This window comes from Corvus kubaryi, unplaced genomic scaffold (assembly GCF_017639235.1).
Source record: "Corvus kubaryi isolate FWS band 111438036 unplaced genomic scaffold, C.kubaryi_AGA036_p1.0 37300, whole genome shotgun sequence".
Lineage (NCBI taxonomy): Eukaryota > Metazoa > Chordata > Aves > Passeriformes > Corvidae > Corvus > Corvus kubaryi.
The window spans coordinates 18601130-18627468 of NW_024581093.1; the positions used below are offsets into that span (position 1 = coordinate 18601130).

The following is a 26339-nucleotide window of genomic DNA, read 5'->3' on the forward strand; positions in this document are numbered from 1 at the left end:
CCCTTTCCATGGGTGCAGTCAGTCCTTCAGGAGCTGCTCCAGCCTGGGTCCCCTGTGCCAGCAAACCTGTTCCAGCTTGGGCTCCTCTCTCCACAGGGCCACAGGTGCTGCCAGGAGCTGCTGCAGCGTGGAGTTCCCGGGGTCACAGCCTCCTTCAGGCAGCCCCTGCTGCCGTGTGGGGCCCTGCAGGGGCTGCAGGGGGATCTCTGATCCATCCTGGACCCCACGGGCTGCGGGGGCACAGCTGCCTCTCCCTGGGCTGCACCCGGGCTCAGGGGAACCTCAGCTGCAGCTCCTGGAGCAGCTCCTGGCCCTCCTGCCCTGCCCTGGGGGTTTGCAGAGCTGCTCCTCTCACAAATTCCCACTGCTGTCACCCAGCTGCAATTCCTCGGGGATTTCCTCCCCCTTCCCAGATGTTCCCCAGAGCTGCTGCCACTGTCACTGCTGGGCCCAGCCTTGGCCAGGGGTGGGTCTGTCCTGGAGCCGGCTGGAATTGGCTCTGCTGGGCACAGGGGAAGCTTCTGGCAGCTTCTCACAGAAGCCACCCCACCACCAAAACCTGGCCATGACACCCAGTACAAGTGAGCTCCCAGATTTGACCTTTAGCTTATGCTTCTGCCAGTGTCTGTGATCCCACTTCAGTCTTCTCTTTGTTAAACAGGGCTGTTGATTGTTTGAGGCATCTCAGATGGCATCTTAGCCTGGTCTATTGTGTTTATAAGAAGTCTTCTAGATTAATGGTTAGAAATAAAACTGAATTTTATTTCAGATTTTGCAAATTTAAACCTAAAAATCTAATTAAAGTTGAGTTTTGCATAACGCTTAGTGAAGCCATGTATTGGAAGACGTAAAGACGTGTATTGTGAAAAACTTGGCCCTGCTTTTGTGTTAGTGTTTGTTCAAATGCTGTTGGGGTATTTTCTTCCTTTTGTGGTTGATAGTGGCCAAGTTTATTGACAGGAATGATGATGAAAAATGTATGGAACTAACTTGTCAGAAGTTGAGCTCTCCAGCTCTGTAGTACAGAGCCTGTACTGCTGGTACCTGGAGTGTAGGTAAGTAGGTGGTTCTATAGTACAAAATACAAGTGTATCCCAAACCTGCTCCGAAGGATTTACATACTTTGGCAGTTTAAGTTGTCTTCATTTGATAAAGCTGTGAATATGGAATGCAGTCTCTAAAATTGGTACAGTTGTGCCTTGGCAGTGACAAATAATCTTTGGCTATTTTGACTGTTTTCTCCATATTCAAGTGACTTGTTTTTTCAAAAGCAGTCTTGTGTATTCCTTGAAGTACAGAGGCAGATAGGTTGTGCACAGCAGGTGCAATGGATTCTCTCCCAAGCTTTGCCTCTCTATTCACGTGCCCAGAGCTCTGGGGAGAAGGGAAGTAAAACAGAGATGTTGTTTAGGGAGTGAATTTACAGGACACTGTAACAATTCTAATATGCTCTCACAGCCTAAGTGGAAGGAAGTCACTTGCTACACCGTGAAATTGGAGTCACTTGTGTTACCTGTGTGACTTGGGCAAGGCAGAGCAAACCTTGGGACACCCCCCCCCCCCCCCCCAGGCTGTCCCTTCTGAAATCCTCCTTTCCTCAGTAGCACTGTGCTGTGCTCCCTGTTTCTGAGCTGTGTGGACAGAGCCAGCTCAGCTCTGTGTGCACATGCATCCCCCAGTGTCCCCATGGACATCAGTAGCAGGTTATTGACTGTGTTCATTCATGGTCTGAGTACAGGGCAAAAGTCTCTTCAACATTACCTTGCTGTATTTAGGGAATGTAAAAACATCTGATTTATCTAATAAAAACTAATAGTTACATTTGAAAATGTATTTCTTTCTAACTTTCCTGGTAATTTCAGAATTTAATAGCATTGTACCAAACCTCAGCATTTTTTTCTTAAGGAGCATCATAAATCCTTTCAGATTCTTCCAGTAGGAACTTGACACATTGGGTTATGTTTTTTTTTTTAATAATGTTGATAATTTTTGTTTTCTTTTTGACTTATTTCTCATGAGATCTGTTTACAAGTTTCCTTCCATAGAAAACACAACTTTTTGTTTCTAAATAATTTTTATCAATTCTCAAGGCATTAGTGTTGGGAATCTTTAGAGTGTCTTCTGGCAACTTGTAGCTGTCACTTGAAGATCATTTCCATGATATTTAAGAATTTCTCCAGGCTAGTTCCTTGTTATGTTTCTCATCCCCTCATTTCACACTTACCTTTTCAACCCTTCTGAGTTTTGGAACCACGTTAGTAAACTATTGCATTACTTTGTTTGCAGTTCTCTCGTGGTGAGGGATTTCTTCATATCCAGCACATTAGTAGATTTGACTGCCATTTTCTATCAAAGGCTTTTGTCACTATTGATTTTTAAAACCAAGGGTGAATTTAGCCTTCAGAGTTTGCTGCTGAGGTCTGGCACATTGGAATACGTTCGTAGTTGGGTATTATAATAGTGAACACTTATATTTTAATTATGTGCAGTTTTATTTTCAAGTATGTTCCTGTGATGAATCGTGGGCATTTATTAGCTGACAAAAATTCTCTAGCTCGTAATCTCACTATGTATTTGTGGATTTCTGGCTGCAGGTCTTGCCTGGAACCAAGTAGCTGCCAGAAGTGTCCCTGGTTATCTGCTTGTTTCCTAAATCCTCACTTCTGCCAGCCTGGACTGATAAGGGGGCAGATATCACAGTCATGCTGGGTTTTTAGGCTGGAAACTGATTATAAGCAAGTGAACAAGTTACACAATACTTATATTTTAAATGCAAACACTCATCAGGTAAATATAATTTCACTCAACCAGTACTTTAAAATATTTGGTCATTTTTATAATGGAGAAAAGAGGTGTAGGGTATTTAAAGCAGAAAAAGCTTATATGGTCCTTCTTCCAAAATAGCAGACAATTCTACCTCTTCATGATGATGCTGTTTATTGTCTCTAGGCTGTCTCAGGATGGAAGACATCCCTAGTCAAGATTTTAAAAATCTTGAAAGCTATACAAACAAATAAAAAAAGGGTTTGTTCAGATGTCAGGTAGATTTATTTGATTTGTTTTCTTTCCTCTTTTTTTTCCCCCAAGTACAGAAGATTGATATCTGGTAGATGATGTTGCTGGACTGATTTGTAAGGAATGCTTGGGGCTTTGAATGCCTGCCTGGGCTTCTGTTCCTTTTGGAGATATCTTAGAATACACTGGATGTTCTTTAAAGAAGTATTTTATGTAGGTTTAATAGACAATGTATGAATCTAAAATAAGCAGTTCTTTATAAAAATATGAATTTTAGAGTAATATAAATTAAAATGCAAATCAAGGAAAACTAGTTTTATCTTGTGAGAAGCAACATCAGCCATGATTTATTACTCTATCCACTTAGAAAATTTGTCTTTTCTGAGTGTGTGAATGCAAATCTTAATAAATGCAAGTTATAAGACACCAGTGTGGCCTCTATTTTTATTAATGAGTGGTTCTTATTTTGTCATAATTGCCATATTGTGTGATGTATTTAATTTATAATGGTATTTCCATTCCTGCAGAATTAAATAGCAACTTCTTTGGAGACATTTTTTTAATTCCTAAATCTTGTCCTTTTGTAAGATGGCAAGAGATTTCAGTCTTGCAATGAAAGTAAATCAGAAAATAAATAATATATTTGCTGAACATGATAAATTTCCTGACCTGTAGAGTATACTACTGACTGAAAGGCTGTGGGTCAGTCATTTTCCTTTGTCTGCACTTCACATTGCAGTTGCTGGCTGGGTACAGAGCCTGTGTTCTATGACAAAGGTTCTCCCAGTGCTTGGACTTCATTTCTGTGCAAGTTAGTTTCTATATAATTCAATCTGAAATTATTTTAAGAATATTTTTCTTCTTTCTAAATTTTCTGTCCATATTAATTTTCATAAAGAAAAAGCACTAGAACAGGCCAGTAAATACCAAGAGGACCAATATGTGTTACTGGCAATGATAGACTCAAATATTGATGAATACTGACGTGTAAATATTACAACTGAATTAATGCATCAATAGAACATCAATTTTTTTGCAGGTCACGTTTGTTTTTTCTGATTTTTTTCCATATAGCTACACAAGTAATGGCTTTTAGGAGAAATATTGCAAAGCTGTCATTGAACACGAAAAAGCTAGTTTTTCCAGTATTTGTGAATATATATATATATTTAAGAACACATAACTAGATTTGATTTTTTTTTTTTTGCAGTACTAATAATTATTTATTCTTGCAATCACTATTATTAAAAAATTACTAAAATGCTCGTTTTTCCTTTATTAGCAGCCAACATCCGTGGCCGCCTCCAGCGTCCGCCTGGGCCTCCCCGTGCAAGCCAAGGTGGTGCCATCGACGGCTGCGCCCGTCAGTGCCACGGCCACGCTGCCAGGAGGGGCTGTGCTCTCCCACACCACGGTCAGTGGGGACAGCCAGAGCCAGGGGGCTCAGGGAACAGTGCCTGTGTGTGGGATACGGGCAGGGACTGTAGTGGTAGGACAAGGAGAAAAGGGTTCGAACTCAGAAGGGAGATTTAGGGCAGATATATGGAAGGAATTGTTCCCTGTGAGAATGGGCAGGCCCTGGCACAGGTTGCCCAGAGAAGCTGTGGCTGCCCCATCCCTGGAAGTGTCCAAGGCCAGGTTGGACCGAGGTTGGAGGCTTGGAGCAACGTGGGGTAGTGGAAGGTGTCCCTGCCCATGGCTGGGAGTGGAACTGGATGAGCTCTAAGTTCCTTTCCAACCCAACCCATTCTATCGGTTTATGGTTTACCTGGTTTTTTGAAAGTGAATTTAGTGTTTTATTGCAAATGTAATCCTAGAAATTAATAAGGAATGTGTAGTCAGACTGTGTTACGCAGGTGATGAGTGGTAGCCTAGATCTTATTTTCTGTTGTTTCCTAGATGATAACAAATTTCAGGGTAGCTAATTTTCTTTAAAGAAAAAGCTCAAATCAGCTGGAGTGATAAATACTGTTGGAGCAGTGGACGTGCTGCTCTGTGTTTGTCCCTGTTGAGGGCTGTGGTATGTGCTGTGTGTCACCCTGTCACCAAAACAAGCTTTTCCTTTCAAGAATGCTGTTGTTGAGTAAAAGAATTAAAAGAAGATAATTACCTGTTTTTTCAATATAAAATATTAATAGGTATCAGTAGCTACGACGAGTGCTCAAAATTTGTTCAAGACAACAGTAGCAACGGGAACTTCATCTTCTCAACAGCCTGCAGTGATCACTGGTGGACAGAGCCAGGGCTCAGCCCAGCCCCAAGGTCAGCCCCGGCTGCCACTCCCCCCTCACACAGCAGCACAGGTACCAGCACAGCCCCTGGTCATTCCCAGCTCTCCTGTGCCTGGAACTACGGTTGTATCGCAGGCAAGTTTGAAAATAGTGGAAACATTGTTTTCTTAGTACTTTAGCAACTCCTCGGGTCTATTCAGAAGCAAGAAGAGCTTCTTCTTCATGCAAGCATGTATCCCCTGATGGAACAAATACTGGACAAACAGGAAAACCCTTCCTCTGGTTTCAGCTAAATGGGATACAAATTCTGAGAGGGAGGAAGAGCACTTGTGGTCAGCTTTCCCCATCCTGCCTTGTATGTGTCACTAGTGAAAGAATTACTCTGTTCCTGCAGGCAGAACAGTCAGACCTTCGGTCTGTGAACTTCATGATTATCCTGTTGCTGGGCCTCAGAACTATGGTTACACTGCAGTGTGACGTTTCTGTTTCTTGGAGCAATTACACCATGTAAAAACAGTGGCTTGTTTTACTACTAATGAAAAAAAGATTAGATATGATGATGTTTGAAGACTTACTTCTAATCTGATTTTACTGCTGTAGCTGCTTTGTACAAACACATACTGAATCAATAATTTAACAAATGAAGATAGCTTGGGGAATGTTTGTGCATTGTGTATTGGGCATCTCAAAGGGGAATGCATCTCCAGCAAATTCTTGTGTTACTTCTCATATTTAAGGTTATTTGTACCAAAGCAGACTGTAAAATATAAAATGTATTTCTTTCATCAATTTTTTTGTTGTTATTTGCGAGCTGTGATGTTCAGTTACATAAAGAAGATAAGAAAGTCTCAGGTAACAAGCAGTAATAGCAAAATAGCTGCAGACATGTTTTACATATGTCCTGTCTGAATTGGAAAAATTTCATCCTTTTCCTTATTTGTAGTGGTCAGAGCATGCATTGATTGTGATGGAAAAATAGCATGGAGCTGATACTTGTTTTCTGTGGCTTTTCCAGGAAATGCAAGAGAATGTGAAAAAATGCAAAAACTTTTTAGCTACCCTGATAAAACTTGCTTCTCATAACTCACCATCACCAGAAACATCCCGCAATGTGAAAGCTCTGGTTCAAGATTTGTTGGTAAATATTTATGTACCTTTTGTCAGTTGTCTATTAAGCTTGTTATTTATGGATGCTGAAAACTATTGCTTTGATCTTAACAATTCTTTTGGCTGTAATCAAAGTGAAAGGGGTTGGGCTTCATCAAAATGCAATATTCTGTACGTTACATATATGAAAATCTATTAAAGGCAGACTTCCTCTTGGTTTTTGGAAGGGGAAATGCAGCAAAGTATTTATTAGGCAGTTGTCAAAGCCACTCTTGTTTTGCTGGGTAATATTTTGGTTATTTCTTTAGTAAAATACGTGATTTTTCCTTGAGGATTCATTAAGGTTTTTTTTCCTCTAAACCCTGGTCTTTTCTGAAACAACAGGCTCTTAATTGTTTGAAGCACAGAACGACTGTAGATACATGCTGTCACAATGTGGGTTAGGGTTTCTAGGACTGAAGGAAAAGTATTTTCCTGAGCTGGTGATTTTCAGCTGTTCTGCAGACATGCCCCTGTGTGGAGCCTTAGTGGCATGGGGATTTCCAGTGGCAAAGCTGTTTTAGACAGAGTCCTTGGGCCCAGAAAAAGGCTGGACTTGCTGCAGTCTTCAGTGCAACAGGTGCTGCAGTGAATTGTATAAATGAGCTGCAGACAGATGTTACTGTGGAGCTGGGAAAAGTCAGTCTTCTTAAAAGAAATGTAAATAGTCTATGAAGAACTTGGATTTAAAAGTAGTTGCTGTTAATTTCTTTTAATTCATTGCCAGAGAAGTCTGTATCTTATAGACAAGCCTAAGGCCGTTTTCAAGTGTGAGCCATTCAACAGTCATATTCAGTGATTCCAGTAGAAACATGTTTTAACTTTTACAAACTTGAAAAGAGTAAATAAGTAAAGGTAACTACTTACAGTATTTTAAACAAAGTACCAACACACGTAATAAATATGTTTATTGAAGCTTGTTTGGGTTTGGTTTTTCTCTTGTTCTGTATCAGTCAGGAAGGCTAATTAATGTTTTTATTACAACCTGAACTTGAACTAATGCTACTTCAGAAGTATCATAAAATGCACCCAAGTTAGAATTCTTTTCAATTTACTACTAAATAAGTGACTGATTATGTATTTGATATATTTATAAGTGTGTATTTTGTGAGTATACATACAAATTCACTGAGGAGAACATTTTATATCCACTTATAAGTATGCTTTTTATGTATGGCCATGCTTTACATATATAGTTTTATATATACACATTCTACAAGTTAAATTGTACCATCAGAATTGGTTATGGAATTATTACAAAGGCTGACAAATTTTATATTTGTACGGTTATGTCAACAACCTGTTGTTGTTGTAGTTTTCTTTTAATTTAAAAAATGAAATCACTGTGTAAATGTTAGCAAGAGAGTGGGGTCCCAAAAGAGACTTGAGTATTTCCAGAGCCTTGTTTTGTCTTAAACCGTGCATCCCCAAGGGGCTTGTCTGAATTTTGAGTGGCATGTTACGTGTTTGAATTAGTGCTTGACAGAAGGATCTTAGAGAGGAGCTAAGAGACTTCAGCTCTGGAAGTTTTTGCTATGGCAGCCTATTTAGCTAGAGAGATATGTGTATGTATTAGCTGGGAAAGAGGCAGCCAAACAACTGAACTGAGATGTTAACACTTTTCTTTTCTTCACGCTGAAGGATGCAAAGATTGATCCAGAAGAATTTACAGGCCGCCTTCAAACAGAACTCAAATCATCTCCTCAGCCATATCTTGTACCTTTCCTTAAGGTAATGTGAATATTGTTTAGATAAATTTATTTCAGTGCAAAATTTCATTACATTAAGTCTTAGAATATCCTTTTAAAGTGGTATTATCTTCACTGGTCCAGAGCAGGACTACACTTTTTCTACTTCTAAATGCCGCCCATTTCTGCCAAGATCTTGTCTGGAAGTCCCGTGCAGGCTCCACCTGTGTCAGGCCAGGCCGTGCTGCTCACAGCTTGTGTGGCCCTGTGCTGCCCTGGGCTGCTCCAACAGCCTGGGACAGTGATGAGAAGTAGGGAGCTCCTACAGCAGGGAGATCTTGTGTGTTTGGGACCTTGGCTGAGCTTTAAGAAAAATGTATTTGCTTTCCAGAGCTGATCTGGAGTTCACAGCTCGAGTAGCCCTGATCTAGAGTGTTGCAGTAATTAGATTTTAAAGAAAAAAGCAGCTACTCCCTAGGTTGGAAACCATCCGTTGGCTATTCTGTGGTGATCCTTTACTTTTATAATAAATACACTTTTCTGTGGTAGTAAGTAATTTTTTGTGAAGAAGAAAAACATTCACACAAAGAGTCCCAAGTTATTTCTACAGAATGCTTCAAGTAATTTAATAAGCTGTTTCCATACTGTTTTTCTAATCTATGTTTGGGTCATTGGTAACTTTCAATCCACATGTAACAATAATTATGAAAAACCAAACTGGATAAAGGTGCTGATTAGATGATTCTGCTTCTAATCTGGAACTAATCAACAGTAGAATTTCTGATGTGATACCACATAGATTTATTGTTGGGTCCTAAGTTAGTATATGTGAGGGTAAATTTAACTTTTAATTGGTTCTGTAAATTAGCTACAATAACTTCCATATGCAGGGTTATATACAAACATAAAAAGCGTGTTTAAGTCCCAACAAAACCACAAATATGATTTTAAAAGTATTTTCGGTCTAGTTCAAAACTTCTCTGTTTAGAGCAGATTTCCTCTCTCTCTTCTCTCCCTGCAACTTTGCTTCAGAACTTTCTGCTTCTGTTTTTTCAATTTATCATTAACTCTTGTTTGTGGCTTTTACTGCAGTCACTTCTAGCATCATGATAAGTTTTGATTTATTTCCTTTCTTTGAAGTCCTTTCTGGGCAACAGGCATTAAGTTTTTAGATCAATATTAGAAGTGTAGAAAGAACTGTAGCTTGGGCTAAACACTACTGCATTCTACAGCTGCCTCAGGGAGCACTTCAAAAGAACACTTCTGCCACTTAAAAAGTAAAAAGTTTGTTCATGAAGGTACAGTACAGCCTTTTGGAAGTATGTTCTCCTTGAAGTGGTATGAACATGGAGCTTACAGTAGTACACTTTTTTATTCCAATCACAGTACATTACTTCAGAAACAATACAATAAACAGCTACTGCTGTAGGGCACTGAGAGTGAAATCATCTGGTTCCAGGTACTGGAGGTGTGTCAGGAGGAGTAAATTGGTGCAGCTTGCCGCTTCTAGCGTGCAGTGGGAATAGGGTTGTTCTGTGGTTCTACCTTTTCTGCTTCCATTTCTTGCCCTTCCAAAGACCTAAGCTATAAGTTCTAGATAGTCTTGAGAAGAAGAGTGTTGTATTTTACTGCTACAGTGGATTAAGGGTACATGAAAATCTACAGGGTTGCTAAATCCAAGCTGAAAGCTTATTAAAAATGTAAGCTGAACTTTCTCTTACAAAGTATGTTCAATCTTACTTCTGTTTGATGATTAGGCAGTTAGTAAAATTGGAAAGAAAGATCCATTCCTTTAATTATGTTTCCAGCTAATTTCAAAATGCTTTTTGTCAATCTGCTGAATTTGATATTTCATAAACTTTCTTCTGTTTTTAGAAAAGTCTACCTGCACTGAGACAATCTTTACTGAATAGTCAACATTTGGTTTTGCAAGGACAGCCGTCTCAGCAGTCACTCCAACAAACCAAGCTCTCACAAGTTATACCTCAATCTGCCTCGGGAAGCATTTCCTCTGTTGTCACAACGCAGACAATAGGAATAAGGCAACCAAACAACATTTGCACCGTCTCTGTATCAAATACAGTGCAGCCTCCTCAGGTTAAGGTGGTACAGTCAAATCAGAGTTCTCAACTGGTAAGTACTATAGAATAAAAGAGGGTTTCTTAATGGACTGTATAGCAGTTTGCAGTGTCACTTTTATTGCAGCTTGTTTGGGAAAATTAGTTTTTGTTTGTATCATATTCTGTGGTATGTGGTAGTACCTCATTTTCTCTCATTTCGCATGTATGCTCAACCATTTAGATAAGATTATTAACGTAAATTTAAGGAAGTGCACTCTTGGCCTTTTTGTCTGCAGCAGAGTGATTGTTGTATGAGCACAGTGGAATTTGAGGGAATTACAAATGTAGAACAGAAAGCTTTCCAAGATTTGCAGCCAAGAGTTTAATGTTAAGTATGTCATTAGGTATGCTGCTTTTCTTTAAAATTAAAATGAACTCTCATTTTAAACTCTTCTGCACACAATTATAAAATCTTGTAGAAGAATAGCTGTGCTGTATCAGGATGTTTTGTTTAGAAATAATGCCATTCTCTGTTACTCACTGAACTGTATCTTTGTTGTGCATAGTGGAGTATTATGTGCTTAGATTCATTAATTTCAAAGGCACTATCAGTAAGGCAACTGTACAGCCAGGTAGTCACTGAGAGCATGCTGACTTTATCATGCTGTTACCCAGGATCTTGTGTGTATGTTTGCACTTGTAATTAAAAGATGTTAAGGATTTTACAAGGCCTTGAGTTTATACAGGCGTTACTACCCTTTGTGAGAGTTTCCTTGTCTGTGGTTTCTGTGTATGTGTGAGTAAAGTACTTCACTTAGGTTTCAAAATCATATAGACAGGTCCAGAACAGGTATCAAGTTGGTAAAAAATTTATATTATCAAGGTCAAGAAATGCATACGTGATAATGTAAAACCTTACAGTGATCTGTCCTTGAGTTTATAGGCTCTATAAAGCATTTGAGTAATTTGTAAGGTGTGTCGAGAGAGAATATTTCTTTTGCTTTAGTTTAAAAGTTGCAGTGTACAGTCTGAAAATACAGTCTGAGCTGTGTCTTGAACGTTACAAACACTTTCTAGTGGTTAAATTATTAACTTTAAAATAAAATTAATATAATTTAATAATCCTTTAGCGAGCATAATTTTAATGTGTAATAGCATCTTGAATGCTAAGATTTCTGACTCTGGCAGTTGTAATACACATGAGACAGTTGGGTGTTTTTCACCTTAACTCACCTGCTTCAGTGCAAGTCCAGCCACTTGCGTTCTTACTTTTTCTGAGATGGCTTCTCCCCACCCTGTCTAGATACTTGTATGAATTAGAAAAGTGTTCCTCACACTTTTTGTGATATCTCTTTGGTTTGTCCATGTTTCATGACTGAATGGACAGTAGCTTTGGCTCTTCTAGGTAGAAGAGCAGAAACTGGTGATAATTACAGGCAGTAGGTGTAAAAATTACTCCCTATCCCAGGGTAAGCAGATCTCTGCCCACAGCTGACAGATTGCTTACAAGTAGAAATGTCCATGGCCAGTAAGTCTGGCCTTATGTCATGCCACAATCTTAAGACTAACCTACTGCCATGTAACACAGCTTTTTCCAGTATTGTGCAGCCCACCTAAAGTGCTCCTGTGCCCGCTAGGCAGGTTGCACCCCACCTTTTGAGAAACACTGATGTAGGACAAAAATGTGTAAGACCACAGGAATTCTCACTCTTACTATTATAGTTCTGGTGCAGTATTTCCCAATTGGGATAAAGCCAAATTTCCGGGAGAGGCATGTTCTGCCTGTCTCATGTCAATGGATACTCAGAGCAAGCAATCAGGATGTTAACTTGAGTAGAGATTAACAATGTGAAGAGCTTTTTTGACATGCCTGTGTCGCAGGAGGAGCTGAAAACTGCTCAAGTAACATTGTGGAGATTGATCTGATGGGCAAGAGAAATTGGTTTTCTGTCTGTAAGGAGGTCACAGGTCTAGGGCTGAATTTTCATTTACTGGGTACATGAAATGACCCCTACATTTCCAAAAGGTCACAAATTGTGCAGAGCAAAACTATGGTTAATACTACTCATTTTCTGGAAAATATTTGGGGAGAATACATTAAAAATCATAATGTATTTGCTTTAGTGTGAAACTGAAACTGTCTTTTCATATTTCCTTTAAATTTATCAGTCGTTAGTTAATAGAATCAAACATTACATTAACCAGGCACTTAATGACCCTCAAAGTAGTTCTATATAGACAAAAGCAGCATCAGACATCAAGAGTTACTGCATCAAAAGATCTTAGCACAGAAGCCATCAACTCAGGTTCCAAGCAGACAACAGAGCAGCAGCTCCATATCACCCCAGTAATTGCTCATAAGTATTGATTTTTTTGTAGTGACAGTGATCACACTGTCACAGCTCTCAGTGCTCCCCAAAATCAGAGCACAGAAAGAGCTGCTGGCCATCTTGCCTTGGACTTGTCCGGAAGAGGAAGATTGCAGCTGGCTTGCCTGAGGGTGGCCAGCACTGATGGAGGAACTGGCTGAGCTCCAGCTTTTCCAAGCCTGAAGCTCATTGGAGAGAGTTCCAGCTGGCTTTGCAAACTGTCCAGCTGCAGAAGGGCAAGCCTGTTTTAGAATATAGATCTTTTCATACCAGCCAATTTACAGTAGTCCAGTTTCCCTTAAAATGTGGAGGGTCTGTTAGCTGTTCCTTCCTTTGACTTTTCTGTTTCTCAAAGGTGTCAGCTTTGGTGATGCTTTCTCCAGTTACACTGAGGTGCCTTGCAACATGAAAATCCCGTGTACACTGTCAGCATGCAGCATAGCTTGCACAAAGGCTTTGAAATGTACAATGTTAGCAGACACGAAACAGGAGACTTTTTAATCTGTTTTGTACTGGAATTGTGTTCCAAACTATGAAAAACAATGCTTTATAAAGCTAGATAGTGCTACTTCTAGGTAGAGAAAAGGGGAACAATCTTAGGCTAATATTTTATTGATGAGACACTAATGAGATAATCCAGCAATCAATTTTTTAAATTGTTCTAAGTGCAATGTTCAAAGTTTGTCTAAATTGCCATTCTTAGAGTCCATGTGCTCTGTGTTGCCTCACAGATGCAGACATTGCCTGTCTTGTTTTGGGTGTTAACAGCAGGTAAAATTTGTATGAATAAGAGAGATGTTCTTTGTTACATGTGTTGAGGTTGTAAGTAGATTGATGAGTAATGGAGATGGATTTGCACTTTATGTATTGTATTGGCACTGACTGCATCATAAGGAGAAAGTACTCCTGGAGGTTAAAGCCAAGTATTAAACTTGAGTGATAAAAAACCCCAGTAAACCAGTGATCCATCTTAATTAAAACAAATTTAATTATATACAAAGTGGTATAAAGATTCATGCAGGTCTAGGATTAGGAGGGATGTATGGAAATACATCAGCACTAATTGTGCACAGTGTCCAGAGGGTAGACTCTGCCATATTCTAAGTTACATTAGAACAGGATTTGCTCAAACATTTACTGACACTTTCTCTGCACTGTCACAGTGGTTGGAGTCTCTCAAAGTTGAGATAGAGTAATGGAATTTGGAAACAAGATACAACAGCAGAATAAGAATTACGTTATATGGGGATGTTCCGCTTGGCTTTTTAATTCTCCACTGAAGCTTTTCTGGCATCACTTTTCTGTTCATGAATGAATGTAATTTGTACACATTTTAGTGAAATTTTAGGAAATCATTTTCTTTTTGCCTTGTCTGCAAGGCAGCTTAGAAATGGAAGAGTGATAGGCGGCTGTTTGGATAAAAGGAGTATTTTCTATTAATGAACTAATAAAGATCTAGCCACTGACGTGGAATTCGGTGTGCAATAAAATTTAAATTAAAATGGATGTCGAGCAGTAGATGTCTGGGATCCATTGACAGGAACAAAGCCTATCCTTGACAAATTGTATGCCTATTTGAAACACAGCCTAGTGAGTTTCTGAGCTGTTATCATGGACTTTATTTTCAGAATTTTGTCGGCTGTATGTTAATATAAGGAGAATATTGTCAATTATTGCTGTTTAGAAATCAATAACAAAAGGCCAGGCTTGCAAGCAAAGATTAAAAGAAAAGCTTAAGATAATTGAACACACATAACTTGGTCAAACACTGATCATATGGGAGAATAAAAGACCATTATTTGGAGCAGACCAAGATGGTATAAATATGAATTACGGGATATAATTAAATGAAGTAGGATTTAGGTAGGATATAAGGCAAGATATCCTTAAAGAAAGAGAGAATATTAGGTGGTAGATCAGACTCCCGGAGACAGTGATGAAAAAGTCGTAATTGAAAACACCCAAAAGTAGACCATTTGACCATTGTAGGAAGAATTGTATAATAAATTGAGGAGCAGGTGGGACAAGTGATCTTGTGGCTTCTGTTTTATTTTTCTTCATTTCTTTTGAAAACCTATACTCAATGGAATAATATTGTTGTCATATTAACATTAAAATTTATATGCTAAGTTTTTAAATAGTTGATTCATTTTATTTGGGAAGAAAAATAATTGCTTACGCAGATTTTGAGGCACCATTGAAAAACTAGCTGCTGCTGCAGTATGGTAAGCAATGGTAAATATGAATTCTAGGTCCATAAAAGCATGAACATTGTAAGTTAATGCTGCCAGATTACATGATAGCTGAGGTTTGATATGACATTTATCTTCAGGAGTGAGTAGACTGATAAATCACAAGTGGCATAGCCACAAGTGAGTTAGCAAGTGTTTACTCATGAGTGAAGATAAATGTCATATCAGACCACAGCCATTCTGAATTTTATATGTTTATGCATGTCTTGTTTCTTCCTTCCACAATTTTTTTTTTAACTTAATTCAGAGAAAAAAATGCTTGGTAAAGGATATATTTTTCAAATTTATTTTTGTTTTTCATTTTTCGCAGAAGCTCTTGTTTACTGTGTTTTTGTCTTTATTTCAGTACTCGATAGGTTTAAGCTTTTGGATCAGATGCTTTTGTTGCAAAGGGTGATTTCTGTGAATTGAGCCGGGCTGGTTTTGCAGGTCTTGTCAAGTAAAAGGGAGGCAAGTAAAGGCTGGAACCTCGTGCATCTGCACTGGTCCAGGAGATTTGCAAAATCCTTGTCCTCAGAAACTTTAGCAATCAGTTCTCATCTAATTGTCCTACAGGACTTTTCCTTTCAATGGTTTGTAGGTAGTGGCTCTTATTTCATTTTATCTCTCCTGTGCAGGCATGAGAAAGACTGATAACTTCTGTTCCCTTTCTGCTTCTGAACGTTTTATGTATTTTGGCTGGATTCTTTCTCAGTCTATATGTGTTGGTTGTGTTGTTGATTATTGGTCTGTGTTCATGCCTGTAATTTGTTCTCTGTCCTGCAAGAACTTACACAGTAGAAGATTCACACCTGTCATGGAATGATCATCGCCTTTTGGCTTGAGATTAGCACCAGAGAGAACCATTACTTTATTCTCACAGAGTTATTGAATCTACGCTTTTTGAAGAAAACCCTTAGGGGAAAAAAAGAGAGTATTTTAGCTGTTGCCTCTTGTTATTCTGATTATCAGTAGTGTGATTGTTCTATAGCCTTTTTGTCTTCATGAGTCTGCTGCCTTATGGAAGCACCTTTGTATAAACATCCCTTTTTTCACCTGTGAAAATATAGTCAGCTTTAGCAAAGGACAGAGGAGTTACTGCAGTGTTGAGGGGGTGAGAGGAGGAACTGCTCTGGCAGAGCAGACAAATGGTGAATCAAAGTGAGTGTGAATAGTGGAGAGATGATGACAAGGGGAGAAGTGCAAAGATGAAATAAAAAGAAAGGGAGAATACGTTCTATTGTGAGAAATGTACATCTTACTTTGCAGAAAAATATTATTTTAAGGAAGAAAAATTTAGGTAACTGTTCACACATTGCACTTGAAGAAGCAATGCTGTGACTTTGCTGCTTTAGTGTGTTCCTTGAAGAGCTCCAAAGTGCAGCAGCCTAGGACATGATTCTTCAACTTCAGATAAATTGAAGAGAAATAACTAGTATATGACAGTACTTCCTATCTCAACACTGTCTTGATGATAATTTTTTTTTGTAATTTTGCCATTTTCCAAACTATCGAATCCAGACAATGACTAAATCACATTCTGTCTTTTCTATTTTCTGTGCCTTTGTTGTTCTATTGTTGTGCTTGCTGTCTTCAGAGGTGTACATAATTAAAATGCTTCCCCTTTTAGTGGAGGTGGAATAATGAACAGTTTCTGTAAGCTTTGAAGACTTTTATATTTTGTCTTGTTACGTTTTGTGACTCAGCACTTTTATAAAATCCATGGTGATGTGTTTATGGACACAGTGGTGAAAGATTGGAAAGGACTCCTGGAGGTGTCTTGTGCAGCCTCCTGCTTACACATTAGGATGTCTCCCATGTGACCAGTTATGATTTGAGTGTCTTCAGGAAGAAATTACATGGCCTCTTGGGGTAGCCTGTTCCAGAGCTTGCCCACCCTCGTGGTAATTTTTTTTTCTTATATTACGTTGAAATTTCCTATATTCCAGCTAGTGTTTTTTGCATTACTTCCTTCTGCTCTCCACATCTGAAGAAGTCTGACTCTGTCTTCTGTACATCTTCCCAAAGGTCGTTGAAAACAGCACTAAGATCTCCCCTTTTCTGAAGGCTGGAGTAATGTCCCTGATAACCGCAGTGTCCTAAAACTTCTGTATCTGCTCTCTGTCTGGGTCAGTGCTTGTGAACTGCTGAGTGGCATTCAGCTTTGATTCAGAATATGGATCGATAATGTGACATGGAGTACACTTGTTGTGTACTTCTAGTCTGTGAGAAATATGAAATAATTTGAGTTAATCATCTCCCAGACCAGCTTGCTAGTACACTTGCTCATTGTCTACAACTTTAAGGTCAAGCTCAGGACTTAATGGTAATTTTTATGATGTTGGGAAAACAGGCAAGAAGATTAGAACTGTTTGAATTCTCTTAATTGATGAAGTGTGGCTTAGATAGTTTATAAATTTTAATGCAGGATCCTCTAATGCATTGGTTTTTACTATGTCTCTAGTTTGCCTGCAAAGAAGTTACATACTCTGTTTCAGAAACAAATTGCTAATATTAATTCCTTAATGACTTCCAGATCTGGAGATTGCATGTGTGTAGAAACATTTCTTAAAACTCCAGTACAGAAACTAGGATTTAGTGTAAAATGCTACTCTGAGGTCTGGTGCAGTTGTTCTTTGGAAAGAGTATGTGCTTGTTTCTGATTGGTTTCTGTGTGGAGTTGAAGATGATGATTTTGGTCTCTGCCCCTTGGAAAAGTTTGTTTCTCAATAATTTTCTGCACTCTCAGCGTTTGTATGTACATTGAAGTCCTAGTACAGTACATGACAAAAGAAAAGTTTTTGGAAATTGGAAACATTGGCATTTCCTATGTCATCTTAAAAGGTTAAATATTGTCCTGTCTTTAATGGTGTTAGCAGCTCATTTTGTACGGTATTCACATTAAAATATTGTTCAAGGGAAACAGATTTTGGTTCTGAACTGTAGAAGTTGCTTCACAGAGAGGAAAAAAAAGGTAATTGCAGAGGATTACTGTAATACCAGATAGTGGTTCTGTCCAGAGGTCCCACACATCTCCTTTATGGCCTGGCTTCTGGCCCATTAGGGTACAGCAGTTTTTCTTTACTATTCTCTGTAAACTTGTCCAATAAATTACTGTAAAAGTGGCAATATTCTCCTTTTTCATACCAATGTAGGTTTTTTTCACGTGGACTATTGTCTTTTTACCAAAACCACACTTGTTCATGTTTCCTGTGCATCAAAATGCAGTTAAATTCAACTTTTTTCTATTATTTTCACTGATCAACTCTGTTTCTTTCCTGTTTTTAAGCATGGTAGCTACTTTATTCTTTCCCCTCTGAGTGTGGCTATTCACTCACTGTCTTGACCAAATAAATTTATATCTATTTGCTCCATTTCTGTGCTTAGTAGAGATGCTACATTTTCCTTCAGTGTCCATAGTTGAAGCTGAATCCTTAATCTTTTTTCCCTTTTCTCTTTCTGCAAGGTGGTTATTGCTAATACTTCTACATCCACAGATTTATTATAACTTTTCAGCTCTCTGTATTTTAGGATGTACAAAATGCAGTTGTGTAACTTCAGAATGGCCCTATTTTTTTTTCTCCAGAGTACATCACAGGTCCCTCATGACTCTTTTCTTGTTTGTAGTTTTCACCTGCCTCCCTTTCCAGTTTTGGAGCCCTGGTTCCTGCTAATGGAACGGTTTCCTCATTGCTCAGCCTCTACTTTTGCGTCTCATTTGCAGATGCTGTTTCTCCTTTCCTTTTGTCCATAGGTTGCTTTGCAGGCAGAGGTTTGGCTGTTTGTTGTCCAGCTAAGTCAAGTGTGTTTAGATACTCTCTGTAGGAGTGGTGCTGAGTGGAGGTGCAGTGTGGTGCTGCCTTCCAGGAGGGAATGCTGCATCCCACCTCGGGGGCCAGCAGACACCTCATGCAGTGGGAGGAACTCAGTTGTGCCTGTGAGGAGCACGTGGCTTCTGGAGTTGCCATGCTTGAGTTGTGGCTGGAATCTTACCTGGAGCTATTTGCCAGTGGTTTATTTTCAAAGTTCAGTTATGGGGTTTTTTACAGCTCTGCAGCATCCACACATCTTTCTGAATCTTCTGTTCATTATGTCTGTGCCTGCCTTGTCCCTGATCATGTGAATGTACATTTTGCTGTTGATTAAACATGACCCTTGCACGTGGTTTTTTTTTTTTTTAATTTGATTTGTTTATGGGTCAAATTTTAAGTTTCTAACCCAGGTTTAGTTTTGGGGAAGGACTTCAGAACTTGAATTAGTAGTAAGTGAAAGCTTGAGAATATCCAGTTAGCATATAAAAGTTTCATAGTATATGATCACCACAAAACTTGGTTTGCTTTCTTGTGTATATCTGACTTTGAAACCCATAATATTTTAGGATTTATTTTTAGTATGTTTTCTTTAAAAAGCGTAGATACTTAGTGCAAGGCCTGATGTTTGTAGGTGGATACCACTACAATTATTGCAGCATTTTCTTCTACAAAACTGCTTTTCTTCCTAGTAAAATTTCTGAAGACAAAAGTCTAAATTTTAATATTAACCTTATGACTTTGAAATACATTTTTAATGAAGGTTGTGAGATATGACATCTGTGTCGTATATGATTTGATTTTTTTTTTTAAAGCATAATGGCAAAATAGGTATATACACACACACACAACCACATGCATTACATGAATATGACTTTTGTCACCAGCTGGTTGTGCTTGTAGAGATCCACGTGCTTATCTTGGTGATTACAGGTATTAGTGTATTTACGTTGTGTGTGTTTGTGTATAAAGAGTATAATGTAAGTATACTTTTCTTTAATAATAGCAGATTATCCAGTCAACATCTGCTCAAACTGTGAAACGAACCCCTGCTTGCCAGACTACCCAGATTAGGATGCCAGTGGTAATAACTCAGACCATTAGACCACAAGGTATGGGTTTAAATGTTTTAGTGAGATTGTTACCTTTGTATGAATTTCGTTGTAATTACAAACGAGTAGCATGGAAAAACTTACAGTGTTGACATTGGCAACATTGTTGACATTTATTTTTTACCTCATGCTGGCTGAAGAATGCATGTTTTCATGTGCAGTTTCAAGGTGTTTTGGACCAACGCAGTGAAATGTTTTGGAACAACCTTAGGACTAAACTCTCACATGTTTAGCTCCTTACTTAGCAGTTTTTCATGGAAAGTTCTAAACCAGGTCAGGAACTTGGCTCTCACTGTCCTAAACTGTAACTCTGGGCCAAGAAAGAAATTCTTCATTTTCCTGAAGCCTAGTGGTTGCCTCAGTTAAATCATCCTATTTCTAGTTCATACTCCTGAAGCAGAACATGGCAGTCCCCATCTCTGCAGCTACTGAGGTCAAGGTGGGAGCCCTAGGGAAATTTCTCAAGCCTCAGGTTGGTTTTCTTTGACTCCTGTCAGTATGTTTACTTTTTGGTGAGGTCACAGACTGACAACAGCAACCTGACATGCCGTGATTAGCCACAGCATGTGGTTTGTACACACCTTCCTCATCTGTCTGTGCACAGGTGGGTTCATGTTTGGCTGATACTTCCCACTTTTTAAGAGGATTCTTGAAGCCTCCTTGCTTCCTAATAAATACCCATTTGTTTCTTTCTACCACTGAACCTCTTAGGCTCGGGTTTTATTTTTCCTGAATATGTGTGAGAGTATCTTACTGGATGTGGGCATTTACATGATTGAGGGTTTGTAATGGAATACAGAGCTTGTCATCTTCAGGTACTGAATCAGGAATCAAACTAGTTTAAATGCACATAAAAGCTATTGCTGCCTACTCGACTTCATTGCTTGGTCGTTTCTGTTCTCCTTGGGAAAAAAAGCACCAAAAATGTGTAAGAGCAGTTGATGTTTTACTTGCTCTGTTCTCTTAAGGGAATCCAAAGGTTGAATGGACACAGAGACCAAGCTGTCGCTGTAATCCTTGTAGGCTGTTTTTCCAAGTTAGGAAGAAATACATTTGCTCACCATAAGATGTGTTTATTTGATAGCACTGATACTCATGTCTTGAGTTTATAACGTGTCCATGCATCTTATAGCATGAGCTTTCACTTCTGACTAATGTGTCTGAGAGTGAAGGCAGATTTCATTTCTTTACTTGTTCAGTCTCCAAGTTGTGAATGTCAACAGTGTGCTGAGAATTTGCATGATACTGGCATCTTTTTTTTTTTTTAAACAGTAGATTCAGAATGTGAGTTCATTCTTGGTAGCCCTTGATCAGCCAGTGCAATGCAACTTAACTGGCAGTTTGGCTTGTGGTAGATGGTGGTTTCATAAAAGCCAATTTATGCAAGATCCTACTTTCTTGTGATCTTATTCCAGTTCTCAAGTTTGGTTAAGCCCTCCAGTATATTGTTTTATTTACACAGACCAACAAACAAGAATAGGCATTTAGAAAACATCCCAGTATGAAATCAGTCATCCTGCAGCCCATGTCTAAGGGAGCAGTCTGCCTGTGTGCTGGCAGCACTGTCAGAGTGCTTCATTGTGATATAGTGTTAAAACCTTTTTCTGTAAACGCCAGTGTAATGATATTTTATACTGACCTAGGTATTCCTGCAGAAGGAGATAATATACTGGAATAGGACATCATCTAAATAAAAACTACAGTAGCATAATTTTGTGGAGTGTGACTTGCTAAGCATAGTTACATCAGAACTGAGCTGACCTCCACAAAGTGCTGCATTTTCCTCCTTGACAGGAGTGAATCTCCCAAGTGTAAGGTCTCTTCAGTACATCCATGTGAACAGACTGTAATGCTTCTTAAAACAGTAGTTAGATAAAATTGGCAGGGTTTAAGGACTTTTATATAAATAAAATTACTTCCATGCCAGTGGAAGTAACACCAATGTTGCTGCATGAAAAATTCACGCTCCTTTACCAAAGCACTCTGCTGGTATAAAATTAGGTGAATTCCATCTTATGGATGGAGGAATTGAGCCAAATAATAAAGTAATTAACGAGAGTATTTGTTGCAGCTATTTAACCTATGCTGGAATACAGCTAGGAATTTATAAGTGCCTAAATTTGGGCTTGTTTTTCTAAATCATGCTAATTAAAATTTGAAGCAAGAGTCCAGTGGTGAAAGACTCTGTATGTCATTACCAATCCCATGAAATATCTAGGCCCACAGGTGATTTTAATTTTCAAAATATGCTCTGCCCCGTAATAAAAATGGATGTTTTAGGCATATTTTTGTCTAACCCTTAGTCATGCACAGCTGTGATCTATTTAAACCAGAAAACTTAAATGTCATCCCAAATCCTACATTCACTTTGCCAGATCCATTGAGTAGAATTACATATACTTGGGATGAATGTGAGACTTAATTCTTCCATATCCAGTGCAGACATACTGTTTTCCTGAGACCAAGAGGTGAACTGCTCTGTTGCTGTACCCTTTTGAGTTTTGGGGGTGTTTTTCGATGAAAAATTATCACCTGTAGAAAACAAAGCATTGATACTGATTCCAAAGAAATACAATATTAATTCTGGAGGAGTGCTGTTGCTTAATTTTGCCATTGCAGTAATTTTCAAGGTTAACACATTTTTAATCTTCTAGATCTTAGTTGTACAAAGCAGAAATCTGCTAATTTTTATTATTGTATTATTTCTTTCCTTCCTTCTAGTTCACTTAGTAGAAAACCTTTCCATTAGTTCATCTGGAATAGATGAATGAATTGTCTGGTCCATGAACTAATGCTGTCTGTGACATCTCATGGACCTTGAATATTCCGATGACAAAATATTTTTATTCCCCAGGCTTGACCCTGAAGTCCTAAATCTGGTTTTGTATTTGCTAATGTTGAGAGTCCACATTACAGTTTATTTATACAGATGGAGAACTCAACAAACTCTATCAAATTAGTTTCTCGTTAAGATCATATGTTGGAGTTGATGAAGACTTCAAAATAAAAAAAAAAAAAAAGCAATGCAGGACTCATTCAGAGCTAACAGCTTTGTATTAGCCAAGAAGTGTTCTTAAAAGGATTTATTAGGATAGTTGTGTTTCAGGTTTTTATTATTCATGAAAGAAAAATACTATAACTCTACTGAGGTTCTTACCATGCCATTTATATGCAACTGAGTCATTGGGGTGCAGGAACAACTTCCATGTCCTTGTCAAAGTCTCAAACACTACATCTGTAATGCTCAATAGAATGGAGTGATACACAAGAAAAAGGGGAGGTCTTTTAAATCAAGTAGACATGAGTTATTTTTACATGCCAAAACACAGGTGGGATTAAAGGAAACACAAAATGTAACCCAAGTAAATGTGTTTAGGCAGTCAAGGAGTGCTTACTCCAAAAGTTTCATGTCAGAGAGGAATTAAGATCTCTTTAATTTACTGAATGTCCACCTCACTTTGGCTCATTTAGAAAGTCCTGTTTTACTTGTAATTCGAGATCTGTAAAGTCTAGATACAGACATGAATTATTTTTGAATCATTGTTTTCAAGATCAGAAAGCAAAAGACAAACTGTTATGGGGGGTGTGTGTCAAATTTGGCAATAGTGTTTTTTCTTTTATATGCAATGCAAAACATTTTAAAATACATGCAGTGCTTTCAGCTCTGAAATACATGTTTTTCACTGCAATAAAGAACAATTTCTATATAGAAAATGTAAAAGACATAGTTAATGCCCTGAGTGACTCTGACTTGAACATTTCAAATTCTCCTTCTTTATTCTATATACATTATCCAGAAAAGTGGTTTACTGGCAATTGCAAACACACTTATAGCCATTATAAATATTATAGCTGTATATGGCCAGTGGTTTTCAGTTTTGGAATCTTCACTGTTCTGTAGATATTGAACAAACTGTAATGTTAATATAAATTTTGTATTTTAAATTGTTCTTCTAAACATGTAATCTTTAAAAATAATAACTTCCTTTGTTTGCAATTTACAGACAGTTAAATTTAGTTCCTGGACAGAAGGTTCTTTGATGTAAATTGTCTAAGACAGCTCATAATAACATTGCTTGGTGTTTTTCAGGCACAGTAGGGAAGGCACCAACAATACAAGCCAGTAAAAGTCCTGGGGGCTTTGGTGTTCAGGTCTCTGCAAATCAGAAAAACAAGCTGAATGACCCTGGAGGTGGTTCTTTCAGGTAAAAAAAGAAAAAATAATAATGAAAAAATGCGGTGGGGTGGGGGGGGGATCTGAAGTATAAAACAGAATTTAGAATTGGTGTAACACCAGAGGGCAGTCTTTTACAATAATTCCTGTCTTTTTTTGCTGGGATTGGATGGCAATTTTCATACTTAATTCTATTTTTTAAAAAGGGAGGGGATCATTACGTATCTTGAGGATTTTTCTCTAAATGCACATTTTAATGTTTAGCAAAACCCTAAATTCTGTGGATTATAATAAAACTTCTGCTGAATGGAATTACGTGCACGAGGATTTAAAAGAATCTCTGGTTGTTGTTATGTATTGGATTCTACTGCTCCTCTGGAATGTGTCTTGCTGGGAAGATCCTGGTTGTGAGGACAAGGCCTCTGTGGAGAGGCCCCTCCTCGGCCAGGGACAATCCCAGGGGCCTGGGAGGGGATCCCTGCCTGGGGGGAGTGTTGCTCTTGGTTTTAAAGAGAAGACTTTGCTGCATCTGAGCTTCCTGTGCTTCCTTAGCTCATGGAGGTTGGGTGGTTTGTGGGCCCCTGTAGGAATCAGGTGCTGCAAAGGTTCAGCACAGTAGCAGTGATGCACTGAGCTGCTCTGCCAGTTCTTTAGTACTCCAAACTTTTCTTCGTATATATTTGGGATATTTTTACTTTTTGTAATGGAAAGCAGATCTTATGTTTACTGCATTTTGCTCTTGCTAACACCATTTTAGTTGTGTTAAAATATTTTCTTTCTTTATTGAATGACAAAATATTCCTAGATTTTAATGTTCATCTAGGATTCTTATGTTGCTCTGACATCATCAAACCACTAATTAATTTTCAGGCTTATCCTTTTGCAGGTGAAGTAAAAGAGAATTTGTAGCTCTTTGAAATATCTCTGCTTTGAGGCATGTCAGTATTGTAACTAATAGTGGTAGTACTTAGTATTAATCTGGAAGCAAAATCATTCAATTTTTCATTTTCCAATGCTTTTGCCTCCCACTGAGTATTTAAATGAATTAAAATGTCTGTTGGGTTCAATTGTACTGTCTTAATAAGTATTTTTTATGTTTGTAAGCAACATGAGCATTTATTCTTCGTTAGTATAGCTTTCAATTTTACATACACCAAAAGGGACAGCATTTTTTTAACTGGGTGTTGTAAACTGTGCCAGGATTGATTCTTGCATTCACTTAGTTTATACATAGAATATATTAGGTTAGCTGGAATTGTTAATTTTCCCTTGGGGAGAAGCAAGTGCTCAAGGCACTGATTGATAAATCAATAAATCTTTAGTGAGTTTGGTAAATAAGCTGTCAAGGGTGTATGTCATTTTTCCTCTAGAGAACAAATTTTAGTCAGAATGAATGTGTTTGTTTCCTTACATTGTTTTCTCCTTCTAAATAGTAAGACACAAAGCTGCATTTAAATAAGTCCATAAAATTGCAAGGATTTATTAAACAGCAGCAAAGATCAAGCTTTTTCCTGATATCTTAACAAAGAATTCAGTTGTTTGCATATTTGCATTTCAACCCCTAACCTCTCCTGAGGACAAATAGATGTCTGACTATTAAGCCTAAAGGCACAGAGCTGGAAATCTGTATTAATCCTCTGAATGCTGACTAGTTTTCCTCAACATTCCCAGCGTGTGTGAAGAATGTGTTTTTAGCCAGAAGGCAAACTGGCATCTAAAGCAAAGCAAGAATTTTGAAAAATAGTTGTGTTATGTATAAATTTATTTTGCCCTTAGTGTTTTATTATTGCATATTTGTTTCATTATTTTACATTCTGCTTTCTTTAAAATAACTTACTTGAGCTTTTCACTTTTGTGAGCCAAGTGTTGGTCACTAGAAACAGAAATTTGAACTTTTTTTTTTAAAGATCTAGCAATTAAGAATTTTGCAAATTGCATCTATGCATTTAAGGTCAACGTTTATTAATGAACTGCAAGACTTTACGTGAGTTCATTGTTTGTTACAGTAGCTGTTCTGTGATGCAGAGTTCTCAACCCAAGATTTCTGCAACATGAAGCTGTGCTTGTGAAATGTTAGGTCACCTTTTTTGGTATTAAATTTATTGTTGCTGTATTTTTCAGCGAGAACTACAGACAAGCCCAGTTAGTTGACTTTTCGACTCTATTAATACCTAAGGATAGAAATTTGAATTCCTTTTCTAGTAATTTTTGTTTGTTTTGCAAGCAAAGGTCTAGGCTTAGGTTTGTACCATAACAGGCCAGCTTGAGGTTTCTGTAGCTGAGAGAAGCAAAAATCCCCCTGAAGTCTGCCAGGGCCTTGCATATTTGTCTACAGCTGCTACTCATCACCTCGTTGGTCCCCCCAGAGCTCCCCCGGACACCAGCTCCTCCTGATGGTGGTGAAAGCAGCAGGCTCTCAATTGATTCTTACCCACAGTTCAGGTAGTGGCCCCTATAGGGAACTAGTGGAAACTTTTGTTCCTGATACTGAGATGGAATAATGT

General features: G+C 38.3%; 1 protein-coding gene across 1 annotated transcript in view; it reads left to right on the plus strand.

Moving 5' to 3' along the window:
- LOC121664398 (transcription initiation factor TFIID subunit 4-like) overlaps nt 1-26339 on the plus strand; it is a 144824-nt gene that overhangs the window by 12953 nt on the left and 105532 nt on the right. The window contains exons 3-9 of the mRNA XM_042027681.1: nt 4298-4429; nt 5154-5381; nt 6262-6384; nt 8034-8123; nt 9956-10213; nt 19556-19661; nt 23752-23866. Coding sequence (XP_041883615.1) covers nt 4298-4429; nt 5154-5381; nt 6262-6384; nt 8034-8123; nt 9956-10213; nt 19556-19661; nt 23752-23866 — 1052 coding nt within the window. The remainder of the gene's footprint in view (nt 1-4297; nt 4430-5153; nt 5382-6261; nt 6385-8033; nt 8124-9955; nt 10214-19555; nt 19662-23751; nt 23867-26339) is intronic.